The sequence below is a fragment of the Loxodonta africana genome, chromosome 12 (assembly GCF_030014295.1).
Source record: "Loxodonta africana isolate mLoxAfr1 chromosome 12, mLoxAfr1.hap2, whole genome shotgun sequence".
Taxonomy (NCBI): domain Eukaryota; kingdom Metazoa; phylum Chordata; class Mammalia; order Proboscidea; family Elephantidae; genus Loxodonta; species Loxodonta africana.
The window spans coordinates 92,470,319-92,497,799 of record NC_087353.1 but is presented as its reverse complement, the minus strand read 5'-3'; the positions used below and the strand labels follow the sequence as shown (position 1 = coordinate 92,497,799).

The window sequence follows — 27,481 nt, the reverse complement described above, 5'->3', positions numbered from 1 at the left end:
TTCCAAGGCTGTGATGTTTACGGAAGCAGACTGCGGTATCTTTCTCCCTCGGAGCGACTGGGGGGTTCAAACTGCCAACCTCTGGGTTCGTAGCTGAGCACTTTAACCACTGTGGAACCAGGGCTCCTTATGAATTGTTGTTTTTAGGTGGCGTCTAGTCAGTTCCGACTCATAGCAACCCTATGTACAACCAGAACGAAACGCTGCTGGGTCCTGTGCCATCCTCACAGCTGTTGCTATGCTTGAGCACATTGTTGCAGCCACTGTGTCAATCCACCTCGTTGAGGGTCTTCAGTTTTTTTGTTTAACCTTTACTTTTCCAAGCATGATGTCCTTCTCCAGGGACTGGTCCCTCCTGATAACATGTCCAAAGCACTTGAGACAAAGTCTCGCCATTCCTGCTTCTAAGGAGCATTCTGGCTGTACTTCTTCCAAGACAAATTTGTTTGTTCTTCTAGTATTCCATGGTATAAAAAATGTTCTTCTAGTATTCCATGGTATAGTCAGCATTTATAGCCAATACCATAATTAAAAGGCACCAATTCTTCAGTGTTCCTCATTCATTGTCCAGCTTTTGCATGCATATGATTGATTGAAAATACCATGGTTTGGGTCAGGTGTACCTTGGTCCTTAAAATGACATCTTTGCTTTTTTAACACCTGAAAGAGGTCTTTTGCAGCAGATATGCCCGATGCAATACGTAGTTTGATTTTTTGACTGCTACTTCCGTGGGCATTGGTTGTGGATCCAAGTAAAATGAAATCCTTGACAACTCCAATATTTTCTCCATTTATCATGATGTGGCTTATTGGTCCAGTTGTGAGGATTTTTGTTTTATGTTGAGGTGTAATCCGTACTGAAGGATGTAGTCTTTGATCTTCATCAGTAAGTGCTTCAAGTCATCTTTGTTTTCAGCAAGCAAGGTTGTGTCACCTGTATATCGCAGGTTGTTAATGAGTCTTCCTTCAGTCTTGATGCCATGTTCTTCTTCATATAGTCCAGCTTCTCGGATTATTTGCTCGGCATACAGATTGAAGAAGTATGGTGAAAAGATACAACCCTGACACATACCTTTCCTGGTTTTTAACCACACGGTATCCCCTTGTTCTTTTTAAACAACTACCGTGGTCTGTGTCCAGGTTCCCCATGAGCACAATTAAGTGTTCGGGAATTCCCATTCTTTGCAGTGTTATCCATGATTTGTTATGATCCACACAGTTGAATGCCTTTGCATAATCAATAAGACACAGACAAACATCTTTCTGATATCTCTGCTTTTATTCTAGATCCATCTCACATCAGCAATGATGTCCCTCGCTCCACGTCCTCTTCTGAATGCAGCTTTGAATTTCTGGCAGTTCCCTGTTGATGTACTGTTGCAACGGTTTTTGAATTATCTTCAGCAAAACTTTACTTACCTGTGATACCAATGATATTGTGTGATAATTTCCATATTCTGGTGGATCACCTTTCTTTAGAATGGGAAAAAATATAAATGTCTTCCAGTCGGTTGGCCAGGTAGCAGTCTTCCAAATTTCTTGGCAAAGATGAGTGAGCGCTTCCAGTGTTGTATCCGTTTGTTGAAACATCTCAGTTGGCATTCTGTCATTCCCTGGAGCCGTGTTTTTTGTCAAAGCCTTCAGTGCAGCTTAGACTTCTTCCTTCAGTACCATTGGTTCTTAATCATTGCTATTTCCTAGGATGATTGAACACTGGCCAGTTCTTTTTGGTACGGTGGCTGTGTGTATTCCTTCTATCTTCTTTTGATGCTTCTTGTGTTGTTCAATGTTTTGCCCATAGAATCCTTCAGAATTGCAGCTCAAGGCTTGAATTTTTTTTCTTCAGTTCTTTCAGCTTGAGAAATGCCGAGCGTGTTTTTCGCTTTTCATTTTCTATCTCCAGATTTTTTCACATTTCATTATAATACTTTGTCTTCTCAAGCTGCCCTTTGAAATCTTCTGTTCGGCTCTTTTACGTCATCATTTCTTCCATTTGCTTTAGCTACTCTGCATTCAAGAGCAAGTTTCAGAGTCTCTTATGACATCCATTTTGGTCTTACTTTCCCATGTTTTTGATGATCTTTGCTTTCTTCATGTATGATGTCCTTAATGTCATCCTGCAACTTGTCTGGTTTTTGGTCATTAGTATTCAATGCATCAGATCTATTCTTGAGATGGTCGCTAAATTCAAGTGGGATATACTCGAGGCTGTACTGTGGCTCTTGTGAATGTGTTTTAATTTTCTTCAGCTTCAACTTGAACTTGCATATGAAGAATTTATAGTCCGTTCCACAGTCAGCCCCTGGCTTTGTTCTCACTGACATTGGGCTTCTCCATCATCGCTTTCCACATGAATACAGCCTTAAAATCTTCAGTAAATACTAGCAACTGAACCAGCAGCATATAGGAAGGATAACATACCATGATCAAGTGGGGTTTATCTCAGGAATACAAAAGTGGTTCAACGTATAAAAAGCAATCGATGTGATACACCTAATGGAATGAAGAAAAAACTCACGATTATATCGTAGATGCAGAAAAACCATTTGACAAAACCCAATACCCTTTCACGATAAAGATACTCAGCGAGCTAGGAATGGAAGAAAATTACCTGAACTTGATAGAGAGTGTCTATGAAAAACTTACAACATCATACTTAGTGTTGAAAAACTGACACCTTTCCCTGTGACATCAAGAATAATACAAGGGTGTCCATTTTTGTTGCTCCTATTTAACATTATACCTCAAGTTCTAGCCAGGGCAATGAGGCAAGAAAATAAGTAAATAAAAGACCGTCTAGATTGGAAAGGAGGAAGTAAAACTCCCTTATTCACAGATGACATGATGTCTTATATAGAATCTGCAGAAAAATATTAAAGCTTATAAACAACTTCATTAAAGTTGCAGGCTACAAGTTCAACACACACACATCGGTTGTATTTCTGTATGCTTCCAGTGAACAATCCAAAAATGAAATTAAGAAAGCAAACCCATTTACAAGGAGATGAAAAAGAATAAAATCACCAGGAATAAATTTAGCTAATCAGGCACATGATTTGTACATTGAAAACTACAAAATGTTGCTGAAAGAAATTAAAAAGAGCTAAGTACATGGACAGACATCCCATGCTCATAGATTGGACAGCTTAATGTTGTTAAGGAAACCCTGGTGGCATAGTGGTTAAGTGCTAACCAAAGAGTCAGCAGTTCGAATCGGCCAGGCGCTTCTTGGAAACTATGGGGCAGTTCTGCTCTGTCCTGTAGGGTCGCTATGAGTCAGAATCAACTCGATGGCACTGGGTAACTGGGTAACGTTGTTAAAAGGACAGTACTTCCCAAATTGATCTACATATTCAATGCAATCCCTTTTAAAATTCCAGCTGCCTTTTTTTTTTTTTGCAAAAGTGGACAAGCAGATCCTAAAATTAATATGGAAATGCAAGGGACCCCATATAGCTAAAACAATCTTAAAGAGAACAAAGTTGGAGGACTCACACTTCCCAATTTAAAATTTACTACTAAGCTACAGTAATAAAACCAGTGTGGTACTGGCGTAAGTGTAGACTTACTGATAAAAGGAATAGAGTTGACAATAAATCAGATAAACGCTTACGCATCTATGGTCAATTGAGCTTTTGGCAAGGGTGCCAGTGAGGGAAAGAGTGTAGCCTCTTCAACAAATGGTGCTGGAACAGCTGGATGGATGTCCACATGCGAGAGTGTGAACTTGTACCCCTGCCTTACAACATACACAAAAATTATCTCAAAGTGGACCAAAAACCTAAATGTAAGAGCAAAAACTATAAAATTGTTAGAATACACACAGGTGTGAAATTTTCTGACCTTGGTGATGACAAAACTGGATGTCCACCTGTGAAATTGTGAAACAGGACCCATACCTCACACCATACACAAAAACTGACTCAGAATGGGTCAAAGACCTAAATATAAAACCTAAAATGTTAAAGATCATGTAAGAAAAATTACGGACAACACTAGAAGCCCTAAGACATGGCATGAATTCAATACAGACCATAACTAACAATGCACAAATATCAGAAGATAAACTAGACAACTGGGAGCTCCGGAAAATTAAACACTTAGGCTCATCAAAAGACTTCATCAAAAGAGTAAATAGGGAAACTACAGACTGGGAAATGATTTTTAGCTATGACATATCCGACAAAGGTCTAATCTCTAAAATCTATAGAATACTTCAGCACCTCAGTAACAAAAAGACAAATAATCCAGTTAAAAAATGGGCAAAGGATATAAGCAGACACTTCACAAAGAAGACATTCAGGTGGGTAACAGACACATGAGGAAATGCTTGTGATCATTAGCCTTTAGAGAAATGCATATCAAAACTACATTGAGAACCATCTCACCCTGACATTACCGGCATAGATCAAAAACACAGAAGAGAACAAATTTTGGGGAGATTGTGGGGAGATTGGCACTCTTATGCACTTTTGGTGGGAATGTAAAATGGTGCAACCACTATGGAAAATGATATGGTGCCTCCTTAAAAACCTAGAAATATATAGAAATACCATATGATCCAGCAAACCTACTTCTAGGAATATATCCTAGAAAAATTAACCATCACACGAATAGACGTCTGCACACTCATGTTCATTGAAGCATTATTCACAATAGCAAAAAGGTGGAAATAACCTAAGTGCCCACCAGATAAATGGATAAAGAAATTATGGTACATAAACACAGTGGAATACTATACAATGATAAAGAACAGTGGTGAATCTGCAAAACATCTCACAACATGGATGAATCTGGAGGACATTATGCTGAGTGAAATAAATCAATGGCAAAAGAACAAATATTGTATTAGATCAGTATTGTAAAGAAACAAGAAAAGGTTTATACACAGAAAAAAAAATTTTGATGGTTACGAGGGAGGGGAGGGGTGGAGAGGGGCAATCACTAACTAGATAGTAGACAAGTGTTAACTTTGGCGAAAGGAAAGACAAGACGCAGTATAGGGAAAGTCAGCACAATTTGACCAGGGCATAACCATCAAGATTCCTAGACATGTCCAGTCACCTTGAGGGACCAAGTTACTGGGACTGAGGGTTGGGGGCCATGGTCTCGGGGGACATCTAGGTCAATTGGCATAACAGAAAGAAAATGTTCTACACCCTACTTTGGTGAGTAGTATCTGGGGTCTTAAAAGCTTGCAAGCAGCCAACTAAAATACATCTATTGGTCCCATTATGTTCAGAGCAAAGAAGAATGAAGAAAACCAAAGATGCAAGGAAATTATCAGTCCAAAGAATTAATGGACCACGCGAACCACAGCCTCCATCAGCCTGAGTCCAGGAGAAATAGAGGGTGTCCAGCTACCACCACCAACTGCTCTGACAGGGATCACAGTAGAGGGTCCACGACAGAGCAGGAGAAAAATGTAAAACAAAATTCAAATTTACACACATATGCAAAAGACCAGACTTACTGTTCTGACAGAGTCTGGGGGGATCCCCGAAACTATGGGCCCCCAACACTCTGCTAAATTAGAACTGAAGACACCCCTGAAGTTCACCTTTCAGCCAAGATAAAAAAAAAAAAAGAGATTAGACAGGGTTATAAAACAAACTATAACACACATGAGGAATGTGCTTCTTAGTCAATGAAATATACGAGACCTAATGGGCAACTCTTGCCCAAAAGCAAAGATGAGAAGGCAGGAAGGGATGGGAAAGCTGGATAGATGGTCATGGGGAACCGGGGTGTAAAGGGAAGGGGAGGGAGTGCTGACACATTGTGGGGATTGTAACCAATGTCACAAAACAATTTGTGAATGAAGTTTTTGATTCAGAAACTAATTTGCACTATAACCTTTCACCTAAAACACAATTTAAAAAAATGTGTGACTTGGATTAGGTAACAGTTTCCTAAATATGACACCAAAGTCAGAAGCAATAAAAGAGAAAATAGATGAAACAAACTTCTTCGAAATAAAAAACTTTGTGTATCAAAGAACACTATCAAGGGTGTGAAAAGACAACCCACAGAATGGGAGGAGCCTACGTGTGGCCCCGTTCTGCCCTTCCTGCCGGTCCTGCAGGTGAGCCTGGCCTGGAAGCCCACCCCCCCTGTATAAGCCCAGGGATGGGTATGCTCAATCTCAGTGCCAGTTCTGCCTTGAATCATCCTAGATGGGTCGTTTGCCTCAAAGGGGTCCCTTCGGAGAATAAGGTCTTTTAGTTACTTGTTCTTAGCGCTCAGATGTTGGGGGGTCATGTCTGAGATGAACCCAGAAAATTTATACACTGGAACGGGGCCTCATTCTGTGTGTTATGGCACCTTCTGCTCTGCCAGCCGCCATTGTAGGTTATGGCTTGAGTCTCATGTCTAATGGCTGGGTGAGGCCAGACCCGGGAGCACTGTTACGGAACGTGGTTCTCCGGCCATCCTTCAAGCCTCTGCTGGGAAGCATCCTTCTTGGAACGTACACTGTTTTGCCTCCTTCCTTGCTGTGGATGTTGAGGGTGGTTCTCGAGCAGCCTGGTGATGGCCACTTGGAAGCTCAGAGATGCTGCCATGACCTGGTGCTGTCGGGATCAAGCACTGTGATGGGAACATAGAGGTCAGTCTCCTGCTGGGCGAACTCTGGTCTCAGAGGAAATGAGTGACCCCGAGAAGGAGAAAGACACACTCTGTTGCCTCCGGGGACTGGCTCAGTGTAAGCAAAGCCATGACGTTGGGCAGACAGACGGCTCAGCCAAATGGGAGGTTCTCGTGACGAGTGAGGAAGATGGTCATTGCTTGTCCTGGAACCCATCTGTCTTTCCTCTGCGGAGCTCCTTGGGGGCAGGAATTATGTCCCCTTTCTCACTGTTGTGTCCTTTTGCCCAGGTCAGTGTCAGGCACCTGGGAGGCCCTTGGCCTGGGATCTGATAGATTGAGATGAAAGCAGGGTGTCCACAGCTCTGTAGGAGAGCTGCCAGTGATGAATAGGGGGATCTGGACTCAGAAGGTCCCTGGGTGGCACAGACACTTGGCCACTAACCAAAAGATTGATGGTTCAAATCTACCCAGTGGTGCTGTGAAAGAAAGGCCTGGCAAACTACTTCCTTAAGATTACAGCCAAGAAAACCTTAGACATCTCAGTTCTGCTGTATAACACATGGGGTCACCAAGAGTTGGAATTTACTCACTGGCAACAGGTTTTTTTTTTTTTTTGGTTTGGACTCAGGTGAGCATTAGTGGCCAGCTATGTGGCCCTCCACACACTGTCTGCTCTCCCCTGAGCCTCCTTGTCTATAGATGGGGCTGATTGCATCAAACACGGGATGGTGGGGAGTGTTAGTGGGGCTCCGTATGGTCAGTACATGGCGACTTTGTGGTCAGTACATGGTGGCTGTGGGCAGTACGTGGTAGCTGTGATGGGCAGTATGTGGTAACTGGGCAGTACATGGTGACTTTGTGGTCAGTACATGGTGGCTGTGGGCAGTACATGGTGGCTGTGGACAGTGTGTGGTAACATGGTGGGCAGTATGTGGTGAATTTTAGGGCAGTACGTGGTAGGTGTGATGAACAGTATGTGGTAACTGGGCAGTATGTGGTGACTTTCAGGGTAGTACGTGGTGGCTGTGGGCAGTACATGGTGGCTGTGGGCAGTATGTGGTGGCTGTGGGCAATACATGGTAGCTGTGGGCAGTATGTGGTGGCTGTGGGCAGTACGTGGTGGCTGTGGGCAGTACGTGGTGGCTGTGGGCAGTATGTGGTAACTGTGGGCAGTACATGGTAGCTGTGATGGTCAGTACCTGGTATGGGCAGTATGTGGCGGTGGATGCCGGTGGTCTCTTCTGTCCAAAAAGTGGCCTGTGTCTCCCTGGCCCTGGACAGCAGCCCTTGCTGGGTGTGCGTGAGCACACTCCTGTGGTCCTCCTCCCCAGGTCTCCTTGCCGGCCCCCTTGGACAGTCCAGGGTTGGCGCAGCACCTCCGTGTTACCTGGGGCCCGGCAACAGGAAGGGAAGGCAGCATGGAGGTGTGCGGTGGACTCAAGCATCTCTTTCCGGGAAAGTCATTAAACGGGAGGAGAATTGTGCATTGAGTGCCGGGGCCGTAGCATAGAAGCCTTGACAATGGCCCAGGAAATCAGCTTTCTCCGGCATTCCACTCACCGGGTTGTGTTTCCTGTCTCCTAATCTGCACAAAGCAGCTGGGCTAGCCGGTATCGTGCAGCGGCAGCCTCAGGCTTTCCGCCTGAGCTGGCTCACATGCCCCCACTGTCTGGGGGGGCTGTGATGGGGTGCACCAGGGATACAGCACCACAGTGTCTCCCACTCAGAGGGGCCGTGAGGAGGCGTCTGGGCCCAGGATTGCTATGTGGACACAGCCTTCTCCTCTCCCTTGCCGAGTCAGAGTTCCCCAGCCTCCTTCGTTTCAGACTTGGGGCTGTACAGCCTGGGACCTCCACCTCTGCTCCAGAGCCCCGCTCGCAGACAGGCTGCTTCTCTGTACCCCTAAAGAGCATAAAGCTCATCACCCCAGCAGGCCTTTGTTCTGCGCTGACTTTTGAGACCTGTGAATTCTTTGGACCAAAGCCTCCTGATGCAGGTTGAGCACTCTTGCCTCTCCATCACAGCCTCCCAGCCCCAATCCCCAACCAGTCGTCACGGTATCTGTTTGGATGTGCATACGAGATACCATTTTATCTGTTCACAATGAGGAGTGTCATCACTGTGTGGTGTCAGAATTCCTGACCTGCTTGTTCCCTGGAAGTTAGAGCCATGTGGAAAATGAGGTCTCAGCCAGAGGAGAGCCTGATCCCAGCCCCAGAGCTGGAGTAAGTTGACTTGGATTCCTACTCGCCCACCCCTGCCCCCACCATCCTCCTGGCTACAGGATCCTTTGGCTTCTGGTTCGTACCAGTGCGATAGTGACCAGCAGGCCCAACGCATGGTTGGGTTCCTCTCACCAAACAAACAAAAAAAACCCCAACTTATCCGTTAAGTCAGTTCTAGCTCACAGCGACCCCAAATGTGTCAGAGCAGAACTGTGCTCCATAAGGTTTTCAATGGCTGATCTTTTGGAAGTAGTTCATCAGGCCTTTCTTCCGTGGTGCCTCCGGAAGGGTTTGAACTGCCACCTTTTAGATTAATAGCTAAGCATATTAACCATTTATACCACCCAGGGACCAGCCCCCAGGTGACTCTGGACACATTATTGTTCTGATTGGGTTTGCCCTCTGTGGACGTCTTCTGTGTTTTTCCACTGCTGCACAGGTAACCTCTGATCTTGGCCTGCCTTTAGCATCCCTCTTTTTAACTCCCCCATCCCTTTGGCTGTACACCAGACACTTACCACCATGCAGGGCCAACTCTGTCTGGCGCCCCGTCTGCATCTGCCTGGGCCCGCTCCTTTAAAGCCTGCATGGCCCCTCTTCCACAGCTGGGCCTGTCACTTGGTGAGCAGTGGAGTTCCCTGGGCAGAGGTGTGCGTTCTCCCTTGTTAGTATCTGGGGTCCCCAGCAGCCAGCGCACGAGAAGGCCTAGCAACCCCTGGACAGTAGCTGGGTGGAGGCACCATCACAAGTACCCACCATGGGCCAGGGCCAAGGGAACTTCTGCACAGATGTTCCTCCCACGGAATCTTGGGGGGTGAGGGCTGTGTTCCGTGATTCACAGCCACACAGCCAGTGAGTGGGGTCTGGCTCGAGCCTGGCCTGCCACTCCCCATGCCCCAGCTTGCTGCTGGACAGTGCTGTCCCTTTATTTAGCCTGGGCCACCCTTCCTTATGCTGGCCCCACGCCAGGCCAGCTACCACCTAATCCATGTTGGGACCATTTCCCACCGGAGCCTATGCCCTCTCCTGAGGTGGTGCCTTTCCAAGAGCCCCGGCTACTCCCCCCAGCCCAGGCACCCCCACAGCCTTGATGAGCACTATCTTGCCTGTTAAAGGTTGTTGCTGTCTGAGTCCATCCTTAAAGTTCAGGAGAAAATAAACTGCTCAGAGCTGGCATTTTTCAAGTCAGGTGTCAGCTCTCCAAACCCACGCCCGGTGGGAGCAGAGAGGTGAATGAGGCGCCGTGTTGACACAGGGCGGTGAGCAGTTGTTCCCTCTGCCTTTAGCTCTCCCTGCAACATGAGAGGCCTAGGAACTAATAACTGAAAAAAACTCATCTTCTCCTTTCAGTTTGTTTCACCAGCCTGAGAGCTACTCTAGAGAGGTTTCTCTGTGAGCTGGGTGATGGCGTTTAGCGAGGGTGTCAGCCGTGGTTGAACAAGAGGTCATTGCACAGACACTGGCCCCTGCTCCCCAGGGACCCATGTAGCACATGCTGGCTGATGGGGCAGCCCGTCCTGGGGGACAGCAGAGCCCCCAGGGATCATGCCACGCTGCGGTTGACTTCCTGCATGCTGGACAAGGTGGCGGAATTGATGGGAGGGTACATGGGAGAGTGGGCTCAATGAGCCAGTTGTGCCTTGGCAGTGGAGGGCCACAAAGACCTGGTATGGACCTGGTGGTGCGTGTCTGTTGACTATGGGTGCCGGCATCTCAGCTCCAGGCTGCTAACTGGGTGGTTGGTGATGCGAGGAGAGAGGTGCTGTCTCCTCTTTAGCCGCTCCTTCGTTTTCACTTGGCATCTCAGAAGACACTGCACCCGACTCCTCATTCTTTGCAGCCTCTTCTCCATCGGTCCTGGCTCACCTGGGTGCCAGGTCAGCTCTGTGTTGCTGTGGCCTTGTCCACCTCCTGGGGCTCCTGCAGCCAACACCCTGCAGAGACCGAGCCGCTGTCACCAGGATCATCACCCTCCCATCTGTTTCACATACACACGTGCACACTCACATGCACTCCCACTCACACATGCCCACACACATGTACCTCACACACACACTTGCATAGTCGCATGCACACTCACATGCGCTCATACTCACGTTCACACATATGCACTTGCCCACGTGCTCTCAGTCAAGCTCACAGCTCACATGCACTCACACTTGCACACACGTGCACTTGCACACACAGTCACAGACACATGAATTTGCATGTTTGCACACATGCATACTCACATGTTCACGCAGTCACACATTCACACACACTTGTGCACACACACTCCTACACATTCACACACATGCCCCTGCATATGCACTTGCAGTTGTTCACACTCATGCACACACCTTTGCACACTCATATACTCACACACTCGCAGTCACATACACTCACACACATTTGCACACACTGCATTCACACACACTTGCACACATTTGTACACTACGCATTCATGTGATGCACACTCACACACACTTGCACACTCCCACAGTGCACCCACATGCACTCATGCACACAAGCACGCTCAGTCACTCACACATGTTCATATACACTCGCACACACATCCGCACAGTTGCACACATGAACATATACTCACATACTCGCACACAGATGCCCTCAGGCTCACACATGCTCACGCACTCATATACCCTCTCACACTTGTGTGCTCTTGCACACGCATTCACACACTCAGTCACAGCCTCTCACACCCTGACAGTCACTCCATTGGTCAGATGGCCACCTCTCTTGTCCCCAGACACCACTGGCCTCTGCACCTGGCTCCTGCTTATCTCACAAATCACCGCAAATCCCAAGTGCCCCACCCCATGTTATTCACTAGCCAGTTAACTCAGTGTGCGTCCAGCAGGCACTGGGGTCAGGCCCTCAGCGGTGAGGTGAGCATAAAAAGCAGGGGACTTCAGGGCTGCGCCGCACACTCAGGCATCTGCCAGAAGTCACGAAGGAGGCGGAACAGGTTCCACCATGTCCTTCACGCACCCTTTGGGGCTCTCAGCAAGGCCTGCCCGACTGCTGGGCCCCTGGGCTGGGTCGAGACCTGCAGCTTTGCCTTTTCTGCTGGCTCCTTCTGTAGCCAGAGCCGGGCTGCTGCTTGGTTCCTTGGGGGCTCCTGGGTTCCCCACCTGGCAGGCCTGGATGACCTGTGACCCCCAGAGAGCTGCCAGGTGAGGTGCTCCCCCTAGTTTGGGGTGGGGCCATCCTCTTGTGCGGTCTCTGGTCACCTGCATGATCCCCGAGGCAGCAGTGGCTTTCTTTCCAGCTCCAGGACTCCTGTCTGCCATTTGGGGGGCTCTCCCAGCAGGGTACCAAGCACAGGGACCACCCCAGTGCACCCGCTGTTCCCCTTCTCATCCTCCATGGGGCACCCATTCTCTGCTTCCTTAGGTGTCCACCAAGAGGGGTTCTCTGCTCTTTGTCCCCAGTCTCTTTCTTTTGCAGTTCCCTGTGTTTACTGCCCTTCTTTGTCACCTCGATTTAGCTGAGTGTCAAAGTCTCTTTCATGATTCCTGGTGTAAGATTGTCTCCTGCTTCTGGAAACTCCCACCTTGTCCCACTGGCCCCTAACTACCGTGTCCCCCAAGCCTGTTGTAAATTCTTGGTGCCAGACGCATCTTCCCAGAAGCCCCTCAGAACTTCCCTTTGCCTGGTGACCCCTGGCTCTGACCTGCCAGCGAGTTCCCCAGCACAGGCTGCACCCTCATAGCACCAGGCTCCTGCAGGCTCAGAACTAAGGCTGGTGCCTGGCCCCCTGCTGCCCATGTGAGCCTGAGGCCAGAGCAGAGCCAGGTGCATCCGAGCCACAGGCACAGGGAGGCCAACAGCTCCGTGCTGGTGACATGGAGTGAGTGCATGGAGCTGCTGGGGCTGTGGTGCCTGAGCGAGTGTGATCCCAGCAGCCACACAGACCCCAGAGGATGCCACGCCACCTACCCTGATGTGGGGACCCTGAGGAGGTGCCCTCAGCCCCCAGGGCACTGCCTGTGAAAGGCTACATGGTCTCTGTCACATGAATGCAGCCATAGATAACACCTCATGGGTGTGACTGTGTGCTAATAAAACTTTATTGACAAAAGCTGGTGGGGGCATTGCATGCAGACTGGATTACCTTAAGAGAGTGCTTTAATTGGAGGCCTGGGGCTGACAGTCTGGCTCTTTAGCTTGCTGCTGGCTGTGTGACTTATCAAAGTGAACAGTGGACACAGACCCCACCCCAGGGTGAAGTCAGATGGGATGTTGCCGTGATACTCAGCTTAATTCTCTGCCATCGCCCATCATAGAATCATCTGGTTCACCGTCCCCTATCTGCCATTCCCTGTGGGCAGGCCTCTGGGGGTCAGAGCCGAAGCATCGAGGTAGCTTATGCAGATGGGAGGACCTGGCTCATCTGACCTTGCTGCCCCGGGCGTCCCAGTCCAGGATACGCCCAGCGGGCCTCGTGGGGGCTCCTGCCCCCTGAGTCTGGAGGCAGCCCCCCAGTGTGATGCCAGGGTGTTAACCGAGCAGTCAAATTTTTTCATTGTGGCAGCCTGAATGGAAACTGCAGAGGGTAATTCTCCTTCTCTCCCTTCAAGGTTAGATGAGTGTTTACCGTGTGGCCTCTGTTTGTCTGGGAATGCAAATTGAATTTGGAGATTCACATTGATGAGTTGCTGGAATGGAGGGCTCATTAGGGACCGAGGCAGGGACACGGCCAGCGTTCCAGCTGCCTCCGAGTGGCAGTTATTTCATTTTTATTTTTTTCAGAGAAATGTGTAATGTCACTTGGAGGCGGTTAAGATTGGAATTAGATGATGTAAAGACAAGGGTGTGCATGCTAAGCCCAGGCACCCTGGGGCACTGAGGGTGCTGTTCTGCATCGGAGCGGCCCACAGGGGGCAGGCCTGGAAGGCCTTGCCAGAGAGAGTGGCTCCCTGCCCCGTCCTTGTGGTCTCTTCCCTCTCCCCACAAATTCCCCAGCCTTCCATTTGGTGGGTGGAGCTGGAGGTAAGGTCCCTATGAAGGAGGGCTCCTGGCAGGCAGTTGAGATCTGGGCTCCAGTCAGCTCAAGTCAGGAGTCTTCCGTTCAGTTGACGAGCAGAATATTCAGCCTCTGAAGTTTCCCCATTGAGATGTAGCTGCAGCCTCCACCTGGGAGCCTTTGTGAATTTGGGGTCTACGTAAGAGAGGGTGCCTCTGCTCACAACGTGGCCTGGCTTGGGCCTCAGGGATCACAACCAGACAGAATCCTTGGACTCTTCCTGACAGCACAGGGCTTTTTATGCCAGCGACAGGGACAGGGAACAGATCCCCTGTTTGCCTGGGCCTGATGTGGCTCCTATGCCTTCTGCCCTGTGGGGAGCCCGGCCCTTATACAGGAGACAGCGGGGGAGTTGAGCACACTGCCCTGGTTCAGCTTCAGTTTCCTGGGGCAAAGTGGCCTCCTGTGCATGCCCTGGTCCCTTGAGACCTGGATTTACTCACCTGTAAAGTGGAGCAGACTAAGTGCTAGTGGGCATTGAGCCATGTTCCTTAGACCCCCGAGAGCAAAGGGCTTTTGGGACTTTGCAAATGTTTCAGTAAAAATTGTATTATTACAGTCCTATTCTTTATTTTTTACACAAATGTAATTACTGAAACACAGTACGAACATATGGTTGGATTTACTGTATCAACCTTTTGGAAGCTACAAGTGGGGTAACTCACACATCTGGTTAATAATTTGGGGCAGTCTTCAGAACTCGACTTCTAGTTGACTTATGCGCACGTGTGAACATCCTGTCCGGGTGCTACTGTGTAGGAAAGTTGTGCTAAGCTCCGAGTTGGTCTTATTTTGAATTGGGGCCTGTTCGTGACTGTGCAGAGCTTTCTAGATAGATAGCTAGATAGCTGCCATTGAGTCGACTCGGACTCATGGTGACCTTATGTGCAACAGAACAAAACATTGCCTGGTCCTGTATTATCTCCACAGTCACCAGAATGTTCGAGCTCATTGTTGTGGTCACTGTGCCAATCCGTCTCACCGAGGGGCTTCTCACCCTTGCTGGCCCTCTGTGTCATCAGACACAATGCTTTCCTCCAGTAATTGGTCCCTGCTGCTGACGTGTTGTGATCCATGAGGTTCCCATTGGCTGATTTTTGGAAGTTAATCACCAGACCTTTCTTCCCAGCCTGTCTTTGTCTGAAAGCTCCACTGAAACCTGTCCGCCATGGGTGACGCTGCTGGTATTTGAAATATTAGTGACATAGCTTCCAGTATCATAACGACACGTAAGCCACCACAGTCTGACAAACTGACAGATGGGTGGTGGGTGTTTGTACCCTCTGTATTTACACGCCAAGTAAGACTCAGGGATGCTGGGTTGAGTTGAAGCCCTGAGACAATACCAGACCCTAAGCAAGTGCTCAGGAAAGGATGACCACCCTCCTCAGGTAATGGTATCGCCTGTCTGGGTCCTCCTCTGAGCTGATTGCTGGTGTGCTGTGTCAGAACCTGGCCTTTCTGGAGGTGAGCAAGGCCTCGGGGCCTTTTGCCCGTAGGCCTCCATCCTTCTGGGGGCATCTGTTTCTATCTGTCTGCACAGATGCCCTTTCTTTGGTTGGGTGCACGGCGTGGGGGCTGGGCGCTGGGAGGAGACAGACAGAGCACCTGGGCCTGCGTGGGGCAGCTAGGGAGGCAGGACTCTGCTCTGTCCTAAAGAAGGTCATTAAAATGTCTATTGCTGCCTCAGAACTGATTGTATCCTTTCATTGTTCCTTGGAAGTGGATATTCTTGTGGGCTAGGAGTTTTCTGATGAAGATTGCATTCAAGTTGACTGTGATGGCCCTGCACAGCACAAAGATGGGTTCTGAAAAGCTCAGCCTCGTTTCCCTCAGCAGATGCTAGCTCAAAGAGGCCCTGATCGATAAACACACCCGGCTCTCACTCTAAGAACTAAGAACTTTATTTTGAACTCCCAAAGGTTTGCGGAAATGCCAGTGACCTCGGAGTTCAACTCCAGCATGGGACTCGAGGTTTAATTTTTTATGAGTTTCTCTTCTTTACAAGAAAGGCTGAGGTTGAATGGAGAGAACATCCCTGACAGAGAAGAGCCAGGAGTATGGGTGCTGGTGGGGTGGATGGAGTGCTGGGATTCGGCTCCCCAAACACTTAGGAGCTGTGGCACGATGGCTTGAGGAGTCCGCAGGACAAGCTGTCCTTTCTGACTGAGGCTGGGCCCCCCCACCATCTGCATATGAGGATGGGGATGCACCATTCATTGGCAGGTGGTTTGAAAACCCAGTTTGGAGGCTGGATTCCTGGAATCATCAGAAGATTAGACCCCTGTGTAAGCTGACTGACCATTTGGGAAGTTTGTCCCCCTCTTCCTGCTGACTTTTAGACACTGCCCTTGGTGGTCTCTTCTCTCCAGCGTCACCAGGACGCTCCACTCTACGTTACCAGTTCTTTGTGTGTACCTACGTGCTGGTACTGTATTTCCCAATTTTAAAACAAAAAGTAAATGCCTCCTTTGACTCCATTTTCCCTCTAGCTGTCAGCCGTTTGCCTGCTTTCCTCTGTGTCTGGACAGGGTTGTGTGTACTCTGGTCCATCCCTCTCTCCTCTTGTTTTTCTGAGCTGACCCTTCTCTTGCTCTTCATCGTCCCGCGGCATCCTCATCCTCTCGCTTCTCTCTCTCCTGCCCTTCCCACCCTGGCATAGCTCCAGCCGCCATCTTCCCTGCTCTTCCGAGAGGAGCTCCAGCTGCGTCTGCTGGCCTACAGCTTGCTGTTGCCTGTTCCCAAGGTGCTGGCACCCCAAGATGTCCACACCACCCACTCTCCTTCAGTGTTCTCTGGGGTCCCCTAACAGAGGCACCCCTGGCTGTCCTATGTCCACTCTCCCCTCCCCACCATCTACATCGGGCCAGCCATTTTCCTTACTCCCCTCACGTTGTCAGCGAGTGTGTGACTGTGTACTTGCTCCTCGTCCATCTGCACCCATCACTGGGTGCTAAGCCCTTGTCTCTGTTCCAAGCTCCCTCTTGCCTGCTTGGCTTGTGGTACTGGGACCAGGTCTCTAAACTGTCGTGACCTCAGTCCCTTCTCTGTGCTCCACAGCCCAAGGGCCATCGTTGCGTCCAGAGCTGCCACCAACTCAGCACCTGACGTTTCTCTTCTTTCCCTTTCAGCCACCTAGCCTTGTCTCTGGTTAGTAGTGCTTTCTATCAGATTCTCTGCTCAGAGTAGGTGTGCTGAGCTTCCTGAGGGAGACACCCCCCCTCTAGTGAGGCCCTGTGTGGTCAGGCTCCTCCCCGTGAGTTTGACCCCTGCTGTCTCTTTAGTGCCTGGCAAAGTTTGCAGATGCTGAATGAATGAATGAACGAATATGTGAGTGCAAAGCTGAGTTGCTCATGGCTCTGAGCAAGGCTCTTTAGAGAGCGGTCAGTAGCATCATGCCCTATTGAATGCTGAAGTGTTTTTACCTCTGCTTCTGTGTTCAATTCTCAGTCACTTAGTGCCGCTGTAACAAATACCACAAGTGGGTGGCTTCAACAAACAGAAGTTTGTTTTCTCATAGTTTAGGAGGCTGGATGTCTAAATTCAGGGCACCATCTCCAGGGGAAGGCTTTCTCTGTTGGCTCTGGGGGAAAAGCCTTGTCTCAGCTTCTCTAGGGTCCTTCTCCGTGTTCCTTGGGAGTCTCCACATGGCACCTATCTTTCCCCATCTGTGCTGGCTGGCTTCTCTCTGTCTTTCTTATTTATTTTTTCTGTGTCTTTTTATATCTCAAACGCAGTTAGGCTTAGGACATGTCCTATGCTGATACGCCCTTATTAACATAACAAAGAAGGACCTATTCTCCAATAGGATTACATCCACATTTTGGGGGGACACAATTCAGTTCATAACAGTGTCACTGTGTGCTCATTAAATGTCCGGCCTTGGGTCAGGCCTTGGGAGCAGGGAGCTGACCCAGGGCCCTGACTCTGTTCTGAGCCTCCAGCCCCCCAGCAGTCCTGAGGGCCTGGGACGGCACTCGTCCGTGGCTGTCTGCCCAGTGCCGTCCCATATGGTCAGGGGCCTCCTGTCGGAGCACGTGGCCTCCTTGCCTTCCGCATCTCGCTGAGTTCTTCTCCTGGGAGACCGAAATTTCCCTTACAGCCTGGCAGGTGGCTGCTTCAGCCTGGGCTGGCCCAAGGCCTTAGGGCTCTGCCTTGCCTGCGCGTGTGCTGCTAATGCGGTGCTCTTGCGCCCTCCTGCAGTGGGTCTGGTTCTAAGGCACCTCAGAGCAGGCATGGAGGCTCAGGTGTGGCCCCTCAGTGCCAGCGCTCTCGCTTCACTGGAGCTGCCAGGTGTGGCTGGGTGCTAAGGACTCCCCCGTCTTAGTGAGTTGGTACTACTCAGATGAAAGCCGGCTCCCTCAGGGCCCGGTCCGGCTCTGCAGCACCAAGCCCCAACCCCCCAGCACCAGGAGTCTCTCTCGGCTCTTGGGACAGCCGTGCACTCCTTTGCGCATGCCTTGTGGAGAGGTCTCCAGCCACAAGTTTGACCCCATCTGGATGCGAGGGCTTTGTGTTCCCCAAACTGCAGGCTTGGGACATGCCCCCAACAGTCTGACACCCTGGTCAATGTCCGCGTAGTGCCCCACCACCTGAGGGATGACACTGGCCCCATCTGTGCCTGTGCTCGAAGGACTAATTAGGACTAACTAGCATAGAACAAGGGTCAGGTACTCTTGTAATTAGGTGTGAAGTGGGCTGAGGCCGAGGCCTGGGGCACGAAAGGGAGGGGTGACATTTAAAATGCAGAGTTGGCAGAGACATCAGGCAGCTTTCAGGGCAAAGAGACTTCCCTGAGACCTGCTCCAGTGCCCCTCGCCTCCAGTCAGCCCGAGCGGGGCAGCGGGGTTCCCTGGGCTGCAGGCAGTCCTCCAGGCCTCGCCTCTGCCGGCTCGGATTGTGGGCTGAGGTACCGCCAAGCCCCGCCGCACACCTGCGGACGTGAGTCAGATGGGAAGCCGTGGTGATTGGGCTCATTCAGAGCCCAGCTCCAGCCGCCTCCCACGACAATCTTCCCCATTGTGTGTGGTGTGTGGGCCGCCCCCTCCTCCATGCTCTGGGATCACCCTGGGTGTAGATTTGAAATCCAGAAACTCCTGAAAGGCGCTAAGTAGCTATTCAGAGTGAGGATGTGATGGGGCGCACGTGTGGCAGTGCTATTTCTGGTTCCAAGAGTGGTGAAGTGGGGTCCCGCACCCCAAAGGGCCTTGCTATGGGGGATGGGAGCCCAGGTGGGAAGGGGGTGCACCAGCCTCACAGTTCTGCCCTCTGCTCTGCATGCAGCAGTGCTATTTCAGGTTCCAGGGGTGGGTGACAGCGGGGTCCTGTGCCCAGAGGGGCTGTGCTTTGGGGGCTGTGTTGCGGGAGGAGGGGGTGCACTGGCCTCACGTCTTTGCCCTCTGTCCCTGCAGTGCCCGCGGGCTGGAGAAGGCACGACAGCAGCTTCAGGACGAGGTCCGCCAGGTGGGCAGCCAGTTGCTGGAGGAGCGCAAGCGGCGTGAGACAAGCGAGGCCCTGGCTCGGAGGCTGCAGAAGCGTGTGCTGCTGCTGACCAAGGTACGGGGCCCTGAGGGCAGACCCTTTCCCAGCCGCCCTGTGTCCACTCCTGCTGACCAAGGTACCAGGGCCCCACAGGTGGCCCCCTCCTGCTCTCCCTGGGCACCCCACGCTTGTCAAGGCCTCCCCCAAACCAGGATGCCTTTTAGCTCCAGTGTCCATTTCCTTGCTTACTTCATCTGTCCGTCAGTGTGACTCGGAGCTGTCCTTGAGTCCCAGTTTCTGGCCAGCTTGCCGTCTCTCTGGCCACAGGGCAAGATTGTGTGTTTCTCCAGGCCCCGTGTTTTCATCCTGGGTGGTCTTGAGGGCTTTCAGAAGCCACATGCAGTTCTCCACACCCTGGTGCCCCACTTGGAGATCCAAGCGCCCTTGTGCGGGGTCTGCTCCAGCACCCTGTGTCCACTGCAGGCATTTATAGGGCCTCGGGATCATGTGCGTGGGCCTGGAGGGCACAGTGGCGACGGCATGGGGTCAGCACTTTGTCCCTGCTGTGTTCCTGCATCCTCACACACGAGAGTCTGTGCACTGTGACCAGGGGCAAGAGTCCATCCCTTCCTTAGTGCTTGGCAGTTGCAGGTTAAGCCAAGGGGGCTGGGATGAAGATCGCCACTGCTTCCAGATGCGCCAGGCAATGTGTCCTTGTCCCCAGCTCCAGCCGAGCCACCTCTGCCGTCAGACACTCTTTAATTGCTTTGCCTGAGGAGTTCTGATGCCTGCCTCGATAGGCAGAGCCCGCTGCAGTGTGAAAGTGGTTTTTTGTAAGAGTCTTATTGAAAGCATTGCCTTGGATGCCGGAACTTCAGAAGACGAGGGAGGAAAAGGCCTGAGTCTGTCCTTAGATGCTTTCCAGGTGGCGATGTCCAGCTGAAACAACCTGCCCTTGAGCTGGAGTGAGCTGAGGGCTGTTCGCTGCCCCCAGACCTTGGGGGACTGTGGAACCCAGGAAATAGCAGGAGCCGTGTGTAGCTAATGCTGGTCTGTTACTGATCGCTTCTGATGAAAACCGGTGCTGCCGGGGCCTCCTGGTTGCAGAGCTCCTAGGATGCAAGCATATTTCCGTTACTAAAAGCCAGTGGTTTGTGGCCTCTCCAGCAAGTTCCTGACAGCCCCAGCTGTCCCTTACAAGAAGATCTCACCTTGGTCTTGGCCACCACTTAAAGCCCCAGATCTGGGGGCTTCCAGGGATGTCAGCTCACCTGGCTTCTTGGCTGACTTCTCTACACAGAGTCCCGGATGCTGACTCAGGAGCCCCGGCTTTATAGGTGGACCCCTAAGAGGAGAAATTCCAGAAATATCTAGAACTGGTTTTCTTAGCTACCTCTTGTCAAAGATGGCCCAGCCCTTTGGTGTGGCCATCAGCTGCTTATCTAGTAGATTACCCAGCACCCAGCTCCAGTTTTCGGGTAGGACTCTTTCCCATTGTCCCCAGATACTTACCGGGTGCTAGCTGGCGTCTCATCCCCACTCGGGCTGCTGATACACACAAACATTCAGCCCTGGGAGAATCTACAGCCTCGTGGGGGACCCGGGCCACCACAACAAGCCACCTTGCACCTGCACATCGAGGCAGGGACAGGTGGTGTTGAAGCCCACCTGAGGGTGCAGTCACAGTTTTGAGAGGATGTATGGAGAAACTTGCCTTCTGGGGACCAGCATAGGAGCAAAAAGACCATTTGTAAGATGCTGCCCATTCTAGCTCCCAAACATTCTGAAACAGGAGAGGCATAGATGAAATGACTTCAGCCAGTGAGGGCTCCTGTGGGCAGTAGTCAGGTGTGAATACATGTCCCTGTCCCTGTCCTCGAGGAGAGTCCAGCAGTGGGGCTGAGGAGGCACTGGAGCCTAGGCGTGAGTGTACCCTCCATGCCCAGGCACCGGAGGGGAGTGAGACCAAGTGTGGTTGGTAGTAGGTGTCTCGAACTGATGTTCTTGGAGATGAGAGGGAGGAGATGCTGTGGTCACCTGCAGTGGGAAGCACTGTGCCCCAGGTGAGGGGTGGTCTTTGACTTTCTGGGCCTTGCTTTACCCACCTGCAAACCAGACAGCTCAGGCTGGACGGCCTCTGGGGTCCCTGCAAGGGCTGACGCTCTGAATGTGTCTGCAGCTGTCACGCTCAGGTAGCTCTGGGCGTTAGCCTTCCTGGTTCTCACTTGGATGGTGCTCACAGGCACAGCAGTGAGCCCATAGACAGCATGCTCTGCTCCTGCACTCCATTCCCACGCTACGTCCTTCAAGCACTGCCCAAGGGAAGCACTGGGACCCACAAACAGGGAAGCAGCCCCAATGACCAAGGTGAGGCATACCCACCTGCTGTGAGGACTCAAGATGCTGCAGGGGCTGACTGGATGTGGCGAGTGGGGACCCCTCAGCATTCCAGGGGAAGAGCAGATCCGTCAGGGAGCCCAGAGTGAGGCAACAAGGGCAGGTGTGGCAGCATCCCAGGTGGGGCCTGTGGGCTGGCCGGGCAGCCATGTGCTCGCAGGTGTTGCTAATTCATGCAGGACGGTGGGCCCCTGGCCTGTCGGATGCTGCGTGGTAGTCCAGTGTGGGCGGAGCCCCCTCTGCTCCTGGCAAGAGCCGTGGTGGCACCGGCTGGTGAGGGTGTCTCGTGGTTTTAAGCAGTGACCTTTTTAAAAATAAACTTTATTTTTGAGAACAGTTTTAGGTTTATGGAAACATTGTAAAGATAATGCAGAGAGTTCCCATATGCCCTGCTCCAGGTTTCCTATTATTAGCATATTACACTCGTGTGGCACATCTGTTACACAATTAACGAGCCAGTGTTGATCTGTTGTTATTATCTAAAGTCCACGCTGTCTTCCGATTTCCTTAGCTTATGCCTAAGGCCATTTTTCTGCCCAGGACCCATCCAGGATCCTATATCACATTTTGTTGTCATGTTTCCTCGGGCTCTTCTGGGCTGGGACAGTTTCTCAGACTGTCTTTGGTTTTTATGATTCTAACAGTTTTGAAGAGTGTTGGTCAAGTGTTTTGTAGGCTGCCTGTCTATTGGGACTCATCTAATGTTTTTTTTTCTGAATAGACTGGGGTTATGGTTTTGGGGAGGAAGACCAGAAATGAAGTGCTGTTCTCATCACATATCAAGGGTACAAACTGTCAACGTGACCTCTCACTGTTGATGTTGTCCTTGACCATCTGACTGGGGTAGAGTTTGTTAGGTTTCTCCATGTAACCTTTCCATACTGTCCTCTTTGGAAGGCAGTCACTGCGTTCAGCCCACACTGAAGGAGTGGGAGTTATGCTCCACCTCCTGGAAGGCAGAGTGTCTACATGAATTATTTGGCATTCTTTTGCACAAGAGATTTGCCTCTTCTCCCCCATTTATGTATCTATTCAATTATTTATAGCAGATAGACTCATGGATATTATTTTATACTTTGCGTTTTAATTCAGTACTGCTTCATTTTGTTGCTCGACTTGTTCCAGCTTTGACTGCTGAAAGTTCCTTCAGCCATCTCCTGTGCCCTTTGACAGGAAGTCACGTGCAACCCTTGTGGGGTTTTGTTTTGTTTTGGTTAGTTTTTTGAGCACCTCCTTACTTCTAGTGAGATGCTCCAGGCGCATCTTGTATATTTTCAGCCCAGTCCTAGAATCAGCCATTCCTCCAAGGAGCTCTGGTTTCTTTTATTGGAAAAGAGCATTAGAAACCGAGCTCTGGATGCTGGGTGTGCTCATTGCTGATGGGGTGCCATTGCTTCTAGGCCCTCCCAGTGGACAGAGCAAAGAAATATTTGTGTGTATATATACATATCTATTTGGAAACCCTGGTGGCGTAGTGGTTAAGCGCTAAGGCTGCTAACCAAAGGGTCGGCAGCTCAAATCCACCAGGTGCTCCTTGGAAACTCTGTGGGGCGGTTCTACTCTGTCCTATAGGGTTGCTATGAGTCGGACTTGACTCGATGGCACTGGGTAATACATATCTATAAATATTTTTATTTGTAATTGTATCAATACTAACCAAAACGTGAGTTCACATTGATGTCTCTAACCTGGATCCATTGCCACGTGAATTATTCTAGCCTCATCCCTTGCTTATCTGTAAACTCCCACTCCAATAGCAAAAAATCTGCCTTCCACCATCTGCCATCCATTTACTGAATTGTTCAGTTCCAGAACGCATGTATAATAGCATCAGAATTGTTAATCCTGGACGGTGGCTTTAAAAAAACAAACAAACTTTATTTTGAATTAATTATAGATTCGCAGGAGGTTGCAAAGATAGTACAAAGGAGTCCCTTATGCCCTTCACCCAGTTTCCCCAGTGGTCACTTCTTCCATCATAGTACAATAGCAAAAGTAGGACTTTGACAATAGTCCAAGATGTATGTTCAGTTCTGTGTCGCTGTATAACTTGTGTAGATTCGTGTAACCACTACTACCTCAGAGTCACACCAACTCCGCTGTTCCCCACTATCCCTAACCTCTGGCAACCACCAATCTGTTCATTTCTATAAATACGTCATTTCGAGAATGTTATATAAATGGAATCATACAGTCTGTGACCTTTTGAGGTTGACTTTCTTCACTCAGCATAATACCCTTGGGATCCATTCAAGCTGTTCTGTGCATCAGTAGTTCATTGCTTTTTCTGGCAGAGTAGTATTCTGCAGTATGGATGTACCGCTGTTTGCCCAACCCTTTGCCAATTGAAGGATACTTTGGTTTATTCCAGTTTTTGGCTTTTACAAATACAGCTGCTCTGAATGGTTGTGTACCTGCAGTTTTTATCACTCAGGAGTGTGAATGTGGGTGGTGGTGGTGGGCAGTGACTTTTCAAGCTCATGTACCGGAGTCCTCCATCGGCGCCCCAAGAGTTTGGAAGAAGGCTCCTGGGAAAGCCAGGTGTGGTCTTTTCTTCCTGTCTCCCTGGGCCTTTGTCTCCAGGGTATGTTCTTCCTTGTTGATACTGGTTAGGTGAGTTGGAGGGTGTTCCTCTCAAGCCAGAATGTATCACCTGGGTGGGGAGTGGAAGGCTGGAGTCCCACGAGAGAGCGTGATTATTCCTTAGTGTTTGGGTGTATCAGTTTTCTGTTGTCGCACTCATGAATTACCACATACTTTGCCACTTACAAAAGCACAGATTTGTCATCTCATGGTCTTGTAGCTCAGGAGTCAGGGCGGGTCAGGGTTTCACAAGACCAAAATCACAGTGCCAGCCCAGCTAACACTAGGCTCTTACCTGGAGGCTCTGGGGGAGAATTGCTTCCAGATGCATTAAAAAGAAAAGCTAAACCTGTTGCTGTCTAGTTAATTCAGACTCATAGTGACCCTGTGTGACAGAGTAAAAGTGCCACATAGGGTTTTTTTTGGCTGTGATCTTTATAGCAGCAGAGAACCAGGCCTTTTTTCCGTGGTGCCACTGAATGGGTTCAAACTGCCAACTTTTAGGTTAGTTGCTGTTGCTGTTGGGTGCTGTTGTGTTGATTCTGATTCATGTCAACTCCATGTGCTACAGAGTAGAATTGCCCCATAGGATTTCCTAGGCTGTAATCTTTATGAGAGCAGGTTACCAGACCTTTCTCCACCAGAGCCTCTGGGTGGGTTTGAACCACCAATCCTTTGGTTAGCAGCTGAGTTCTTATCCATTGCACCACCAGGGCTCCTTTTCAGGTTAGTGGTTGAATTCAAACCATTTGCACCACCCAGGGACCTTCCAAGCGCTTTTGGGTGCTGAGTTCAGTTCCTGTGGCTGTTAAGACTAAAACCTAGCGAAAACCTATAAGGTCCCCATTTTCTTTCTGGCTGTGAGCTGGGGTCATCCTTGCTCCCAGAGGTCACCCACATTCCTTCTTACGTTACAAGGGCACTCCAGTGTCGGCAGGTCGAGATCTCTCAGGCTCCTCTCCACTTCTTTCTGCTGCATCTCTCTGGCTCTAGCAGGAGAAACCTCTTTGCCTTAAGGGCACATGTGATTGGATGGGGCCTACCAAGTAATCCAAGGATTCTAAGGTCCTTAATTACACTTTATAGGGTAACGTATTTATGGGATCCAGGGATTAGGGTGCAGTCGTTTTGAGTGGACATATCTGGCCTGCCACACCAGAGGCAGTGATTGGTGAGAGAGGGCATTGAGGCCACACTTTGAAAACTCAGACACCCACATGTGCCAGGCAGGCAACATAAAGGGGGCTGCATCTGTGGTGCACAGGCAACTGTTGACCATGTGCAACACGTGAGAGGCAGCCTCAGTGATGGTTGTCCTATAGAATCTTCTGATGTTTATATGAAGTTTCCCGTTTACAAATCACTGTGTGAGTCAGGCCAAGCACCCGTGGGGGCCTCATGTGGCTTGTAGCCCATCTGTTGATGATCCCGTTCTGTTTTTCCAGAATTATGTTGGCTGCAATGGGTTTTCAAGGAGCCCTGGTGGCAAAGTGGTTAAACGCTGGGCTGCTAACCAAAAGGTTGGTGGTTGGATCCCACCTAACAGCTCTCTGGGATAAAGGTGTAGTGGTCTGCTCCCATAAAGATTACAGCCTAGAAAACCGTATGGGGCAGTTCTCCTCTGTCGTATAGGGTTGCTATGTGTTGGAATTGACTCAACGGCCACACAATGACAACAACAGTGGGTGTCCAGACCCATCCACCTCAGTGCTAAAAAAGTCCCGTCACAATGATTTCTCATGGTAGATATGGGGTGATTCTCATCACCTGGGGGCCTGGGCTCTCTGTTGCCCCAATGAGCAACTCAGGCACCTGCTGACGTTTGTGGCCCAGCTGCTTTCGGCCGCTTTCTGGTGGATTCTCTGTCCTTGAGCTTCAGCACCCTAGTCCCCAGGCCGGAATGTTCCACTCTCCCTCCCCTGGCCCAGCAGGTCAGGTCCAGGACGTTGGTGTTCTCTGGCTAAATCAGGCCTTGTCTCTGCCGCCTCGTGGGCGTTGCTCTCAGCTGGAGAAAGTGGTCTTGATCGCAGGCACTGGCTGGTGATTCTACCAGTCCCTCAAAGGCATGTCTGTGATGGATCAATACCCATCGCCCCTCAGCCGGGCTGCTGGATCTGTCCTGCGAATGCCTGATGCAGTCGTTCATCTCACCTGCTCCGCAGAGCCAGCGTGGGCATTGACACGCAATGGTTTCGTGCCCAAGTGGCCATCAACACTGCCGCTGCCTACCTTCTGAATAACCTGCCTGGGCTTCTGAGCAGACCTCACACCAGCCGAGAAACTGCTCCTTCTCAGGGGACCCCCAGAAGGGTGGCTGGTGGGCTCAAGGCTGGTGGGAGGGACAGGCCCCTCCTCTGTCCCTGGGCAGGAGTCCTGTGGGCCGGGCCCAACTCTGCCTTCATTCCAAGGGCTCTATTTGCGTGCTTGACATTTAAATATACAGTGCTTGCAATGTGCAATTTTATTTTGAGACCTTTATTAAGCAGCTTCAGTCTAAGGGTTTAATTGTTACTGATAGCTAAGAGTATAATTACCTTGGTAAAATATCATGACTATTTTAAGCAATTGAAAATTGGCTTCTAGAACTGGGTGAACACAAACCATTTTCCTATTTGAAGTGAGCTATTTCCAGGGCGCCCCTAACAGCCCTCAGTATAGTTGCAGAATCTCGTTATTTATAGAGCCTGAGCAGTGAGAGCTAACTTTTGGCAAGAAATTGTTGTTTTGGTTTTCTTTTTTTTTTTTTATTTGAAAGACTTCCCCTCCCTCTCTTTTCTACAGACTCCTCCTCCCCCACCAAAAAAAAAAAAAAAAAAAAAATCCAGGGTGGAATGGCCATTAGAAGGAGGAGGACACAGTCATATGGTGAGCAGCATTGCCCCTGGGCATCTAGGCCAGTGTCCTACATGTGGCCAGTGCACAGCAAATGGGTTTGTGGTCGTGGTGACTTTCTGCCTGTGTTAAGTCCCAGAAATGGGGAAATCCAGAGTGGTATGTATTCCAATGTCCAAGGAGACCTGGATTCCAGGTTCTGGGTTAGTGTCCTGGGCCTATACAAGCTAGACGTGTTGTTGTTGAGTGCCGTTGCGTCAATTCCAACTCGTAGTGACCCCGTCCGACAGATTAGAACTACCCCGTAGGGTTTTCTAGGCTGTAGTCTTTACAGGAGCAGATCACCAGG

General features: G+C 50.1%; 1 protein-coding gene across 8 annotated transcripts in view; it reads left to right on the top strand.

Annotated features, from left to right (window-relative positions):
* The window catches only part of MAD1L1 (mitotic arrest deficient 1 like 1), a 492,384-nt gene that overhangs the window by 162,775 nt on the left and 302,128 nt on the right, over positions 1-27,481 (top strand). For all 8 annotated transcript variants that reach the window (XM_064295955.1, XM_064295956.1, XM_064295957.1 and 5 more), the window contains one exon: positions 19,251-19,395. In XM_064295955.1, the coding sequence (XP_064152025.1) occupies positions 19,251-19,395 (145 nt within the window). The remainder of the gene's footprint in view (positions 1-19,250; positions 19,396-27,481) is intronic.